A 6,283-nucleotide genomic window follows, 5' to 3' on the forward strand; every position below is an offset into this window, starting at 1 on the left:
AAATAAACTATTATATTTATGAAGCCACTCCTTTAACTTAATATGATGTCAGTAACCTATTGTCATCATTTAAAGTTTGTTACCACGACTGAACAAATATTACATGCTCTTAAACAACATGCTAAGTGTACTTAAATATATCTGGTCACCATGGTGGGTTTAAACTTTAAAGTGACTTCTGCTCCTGAGTTTCTTTGGAGAGTTGCTTAATGTCTGGAGCGCATAATTATGCTCCCATTTTTCTACGATAATTTGAACTTTTTAAGTAGGTGGCAGGAGCCGCACAGGTCTCTTGAAAGAGCCGCAGGTTGCCGACCGCTGCATGATTAGGAGTTGAAAATGTGATGATGACACTGGAAGAGAAAAAGACACATGGAAACATCAAATAAACAACAGAAAACGACGAAAAAAATGGAAAATAAGAGAAAACAACGAAAGAAAAAGAAGAAAGGAGAAGTAGGTTAAAACAAAACACCAAGATTACAAAAAAAACAAACAAAAAAAAAAACATGTCATTAGAATACTACACACACACACACACACACCACACACACACACACACACACACACACACACACACACACACACACACCACACACACACACACACACACACACACACACACACACACACACACACACACACACACACACACACACACACACACAAACACACACACACACACACACACACACACACACACACACACACACACACACACACACACACACACACACAGGAACACAAACAAAAATAAAACAAACACACAAACACACAAATAAAAGACAAACAAAAATAAAACAGACAAAAAGACAGCAAAAATAAAACGCAGACACAAACAAACAAAAATAAGACACAAATAAACAAAAATAAAAACACACAAACAAACAAGCAAAATTAACCCACACACACACACACACACAGCGCGCGACAAAATGAGAAAACAAAACAAAACAAAACAAACAAAAGATAAAAAACGCAGCCCCCTTCCATCCTAAACTTCATAAAAACGACTTCATCAGAATACCAGAACAGGACACATGAGTCTTTCGCGTGCACTGAGTCGAGCGGAAAGTTTATTATATACCTTTTTTTTTTACCCCAAAGTTGAGTGACTAAGAGGAACGCCGCAGAAGACAACGAGAGAAAAAAAAAGACGAAGAAAAAAAAACAGAGGGAGAGAGAGAGAGGGAAAAGTTTACTCGCAAATCTCAAGTTGTAAGATTTTGTATTTAATGTGCATATGAAGGAAAAAAAGTTTGAGGTGTGTGAGAAAGTGAGAGAATGTGAGAAAGCGAGTGAGTGAGTGAGGGAAAGTTAGTTAGGGAGTGAAAAAGTGAGTGAAAATGAGTGAGTGGGTGAGTGAATGAGTAAGACAGTGAGTGAAATAATGTGTGAATAAGTGAGAAAGTGGAGTGCAAGTGAGTGATGGAAATTGAGTGTTAGTGAGTAAGCGAGTGAGTGAGAAAAAATAGTTAAGGAGTAAGAAAGTGAGTGAAGTAATAAATGAGTGAAAGTGGGTGAAATTAAGTGAGTGAGTGAGTGAGAATGAGTGAGAAAAAATGAGTTAGCGAGTAAGAAAGTGAATGAAATGAATGAATGAATGAGGAAGAAAGTGAGAGAGAAAGTGAGTGTGTGAGAGAATGAGTGAGTGAGTGAGTGAGAAAATGAGTTGGCGAGTGAGAAAATGAATGAAATAATGAATGAATGTGAGTGAGAGAATGGGTGAGTGAAATTGAGTGATGAAAAGTGAGTGTGAGTGAGAGAGTGAGTGAGTGAGAGAGAATGAGTGAGAAAAATGAGTTTATGAGAAAGAAAGTGAAATGAATGAATGAATAAGTGAGATAATGAGTGAGTGAAATTGAGTGATGAAAAGTGAGTGTGAGTGAGTGAGTGAGTGAGTGAGAGAAAGCAAGTGAAAGTATGAAAGTTATTAAAGCTCTTTACTACTAATTGGAGGAAGAGGAGGAAGAGGGAGAAGAAGAGGAGGAAGAAGAGGAAGAGGAGCACCTGTCTTCCACGAAAGTAAAAGAATAGCTCAAAACTCACCTTCCCGGGACAATTAATCACTTACTCAGGTAAAGAGGACACCATCAATCTTCACCTTTTTTTGGATGTTACCTTTTATGATTAACTTCCTCCTCCTCCTCCTCCTCCTCCTCCTCCTCCTCCTCGATTAGTTTGTTCCCTCTCCTCTCTTCCTTTCCTTCAATTCCTTATACAATGTCGATTTATCTTCCTTTTCTTTCCTTCTCTTCTTCTTCCTCCTCTTCTCGTATTGTGTATTTACGATTTGTCTTTCTCTCTCTGTCTCTGTCTGTGTCTCTCTCTCTCTCTTTCTCTCTCTCTCTCTCTCTCTCTCTCTCTCTCTCTTTCTCTCGGAAGAAACGTTAAATTAATACAATGTCTCCTTCTACTTCTCTCTCTCTCTCTCTCTCTCTCTCTTCTTCTCCTCCTCCTCCTCCTCCACCAAAAGTCTTCCCGTACGACACGCTTGTCTTACTTTACAAACTTTCTTTCTTTCTTTTTTTTCTCTCTCTTTCTTTCGCTCTTTTACAGACTTCACAACCACTTCTCTCTCTCTCTCTCTCTCTCTCTCTCTCTCTCTCTCTCTCTCTCTCTCTCTCTCTCTCTCTCTCTCTCTCTCTCACTTTTTTTTTCCTTTTAACTTTTGTGTTACTCCCTGGAATTGTATGAAGGTCGTTGCTTTCTTTCTTTTTTTTTTTACCTTTCCTCTTTTTTCTTTTCTGTACAGATTGGATGATTTTTTTTTTTCATTTCTTGTTTCCTTTTTTTTTTCGTTTGGGTTTAAATGTTTAGATCGAGGGAGTTTTTTTTTTTTTACTTCTGTTTACTTTTACCTATTTTATTCTTCTTCTTTTTTTTCTTTAACTTTCTATTCTTTTTCTAATCACTTTCTGTACTTATGTTTCTTTACCACGCGTGTATTTATAGTTATCTGAGTCTTGTTATCATTTTTATTCGTTTCTACTTAAAGGGGACTGTGAGTAAGGGTAGAAGGGGAGGTGAGAATGGGGAGAAAGGGGAGGGGGAGATATGTTAAGGGGGAACTTTGGTTAGGGAAGGTGGGGAGAGAGAATAGGAAAGGGGTGGGGAAGGAGAGGGAGGAGGGAGAGAAGTGAGTAGGGGGGAGGGGAGTGAAAAGAAGGAAGGAGGGAAAGGGGAGGAGAGAGAGGGGGTCGGTGGGAAGAAACGGAGAGTAAGGAGAGGAAAGGGGAAGAGAGGAAAGGGAGGAAAAGTGGAGAGAAAAAGAGGAGAAGAGAGAAAAGAAGAGGGAAGAAGAGGGGGAGTGAGATTGGGAAGAATGGGAAGAGGAAAAGGAGAGGAGACGAAAAAGGGGAGGAAAAGGGAGGTGGAGGGGGAAGAGGGGAGGAAGGGGAAGTGAAAAGGGGAGAGAAAATGGGGAAGAGGGGGGAAGGGGGCAGGGTAAAGGTGGGGAAGTGAAAGGGAGAGAAAAAGGGAGGAGGGGGGGAGAGGGAAAAAGGTAGGAGGGAGGGGAAGGGGGGAAGAGGGGAAGGGTAGGAGGGAGGGGGAGGGAGGGAAGAGAGGCAGGTTAGGAGGGAGGGGGAGGATCCAAAAGTTTTTCTGACGCAGGTAAAATTTTTGCTCACCTGAACTTTCAAGTCGTGCATTAACAAGCGATCTGCTCCGCCCACCTGTCTCACCTGTCTGGCTTGGTTAATTAAGCACCTGTGTACCTGTGTGTGTGTGGTGTACCTTCACTTTCCTTGAGCCGCGCCAGGTATGCACACTCCAGGCAGGTGAATCCTCTCTCTCCTCCTCCTCCTCCTTCTATTCCTCTTCTCTTCTCTAAGCCGGATTTGGAACGGATGTAGGAAAGAGGAAAGGGGAGAGAGGGAAGGAAATAGTAGATAGAAAGGAAATGGAAGAGGAGAAAAGGAAAAGCTGGAGTATGAGTATGAAGGGAAAGAGATGACTGTAGAGAGTGAGATGTATAGGAGAGATAGATGGAGGAGATGAAGAGGAAAAAAGATATACTGGAGAGAAATGGAAGTGAAGAGAAGGGATTGATGGAGTGTTAGTATGAAGAGAGATGAATGTGGAGAGTGTAGGTAGAGGAGATGAAAGGGAAAGGAGAGATACTGGAGAGAAATGAGACAGAAGGACAGACAGACAAAAACACGAGCAAAAGACACACACAGACTCACAGCCATAAAAAAATAAAAAATAAAGGTGACCAGAGACGAAGAGAAAAGAAAAGAGACATTGAAACAGAGAGGCAGTATCGCAAACTCGGACAAACACACACACACACAAAAAAAAAAGAAACACACACACATTCACACAGACGATAGTTAGACATACGAAGTGAGAGTTAGAGAGAAAACAGACATGTGAACAAAGACAGAACACGGACAAACAAATTCACAGACAAACAGATATACACACATACCTTCACATAAAGACACATAAAACACATAAAAATAAAGCCTACCAGAAACGAAGAGCAAAGAAAACAGACATAGAAACAGAGAGGCAGTATCACAAACTCGGACACACACACACACACACACACACACACACACACACACACACACACACACACACACACACACACACGAAAGTTAGTCACACGCAGTGAGAGTTAAGAGAGAAAACAGACATAAACAAAATCAGAACACGGACAAACAAATTCACAGACAAACGGGTTCACAGACAAATAGATACACACACACACACACACACACACACCTTCACAGACTCTACAGACAGACAGACTTACCGGCAGAGCTCCAACGTAGAGAGTCCTGTGTTCCCCGCCCGGCATTATGTGTTTAAACATCAGCATGTATCCGCCTGCAACACATACAACATACAACATATTAATACCACACACAACACACAACATACTAAGGAAAGGGAGTTAGGGAGTGAGAGAGAGAGAGAGGTTGGTAAGGAGGGAGATGGAAGAGGAGGGAGAATAATGAGGTGTGTAGAGAATGTAGAGATAGAGGAAGGAAGAACACACACACACACACACACACACACACACACACACACACACACACACACACACACATACACACACACACAGCTAGATAGGAAGAGTGAGAGAGAGAGAGAGACGTTGGTAAGAAAGAAGGGAGGTGGAAGAGGAAGGAATAGTGAGTTACGAAGAATAGGAGATAGAAGGAAAGAAGAAGGAATACACAAACACACAGCTAGTTAGGAAGAGAGAGAGAGAGAGAGAAAGAGAGAGAGAGAGAGAGAGATGTTGATAAGAAAGAAGGGAGGTGGAAGAGGAGGGAATAATTAGATACGTAGAGTGGGATATAGAAGGAAGGAAGGGAAGAAAGGAGAAAGACACACTCGCTCACAGCTAAACAAAACAAAAATAGAAAATAAAAAGAAAACAAACAACACAACAGGTTAATACTACATGGGGTCAGTGATTAGCGGGCTTCTATTGTTTTGTTATGTTATATGTTTTGCCCTTGAGCTGCTTCCTGTGATGTGAAAAAAGAAAACATCTGTCGACTTAGTTATTATATGTTAACCTTTTTATCTAACTATATTTATTAATCTTGCTAACTATATAACGTTTTACTACATACACATACGAATACGAATGCTCTGTGATGTGGAGACTTACTACAACATATTTGGAAGCAATGTATGTTGTTGATTGTGTTTTGGTATAGTTTTGTTATTGTATTCTTCTCTCTCTCTCTCTCTTGCTCTATTTGTTGATATATCTTACTTTCTTTATTATATTTGCACTCTCTTTCCCTCTCTGTTTATCTGTCTCACTTTATTTTATGTGTTTTCTCTCTTTATCTATCTATTTGTATATCTATCTAGTAGTGAAACAAATATACAAAAAAACAAAAACAAAAACAAAAAACAAACACATACAAACACACAAACATATACATACATTCTAACCGTCTGCACTCCGCCCTTCCTACTTCCGCTCCAAACACACACACACACACACACACACACACACACACACACTCCCTCTCTCTACTTTCCTTCTCTGTTAACTGTACCTCCCTTTTTCTCTCTCCCTTTCTCATTTCCTCTATTTCCTTATTTCCCTTTCTCTCTCCTCTTTCCCTCCTTCCCTTCTTTCGTCCTTCCTTCCCTGCCTTCCCTCTTTTTTCCTCCCTTTCTCTCCCTTTCTATAGTGATCGTACCTCCCTTTTTCTCTCCCTTTCTCATTCCCTCTCTTTTCCTTTCGTCTTTTATTCCCCTTCATCCTTCTTATATCCTCCCTTTCTCTCCCTTTCTATATTAA

At 40.6% G+C, this 6,283-nt stretch overlaps 1 protein-coding gene across 4 annotated transcripts in view; it reads right to left on the reverse strand.

Annotated features, from left to right (window-relative positions):
* LOC127010011 (protein amalgam-like) overlaps window positions 1–6,283 on the reverse strand; it is a 186,323-nt gene that overhangs the window by 36,828 nt on the left and 143,212 nt on the right. For all 4 annotated transcript variants that reach the window (XM_050883716.1, XM_050883719.1, XM_050883715.1 and 1 more), the window contains one exon: window positions 4,766–4,839. In XM_050883716.1, coding sequence (XP_050739673.1) covers window positions 4,766–4,831 — 66 coding nt within the window. In that variant the 5' untranslated portion in view covers window positions 4,832–4,839. The remainder of the gene's footprint in view (window positions 1–4,765; window positions 4,840–6,283) is intronic.

The sequence above is a fragment of the Eriocheir sinensis genome, chromosome 42 (genome assembly GCF_024679095.1).
Source record: "Eriocheir sinensis breed Jianghai 21 chromosome 42, ASM2467909v1, whole genome shotgun sequence".
NCBI lineage: Eukaryota > Metazoa > Arthropoda > Malacostraca > Decapoda > Varunidae > Eriocheir > Eriocheir sinensis.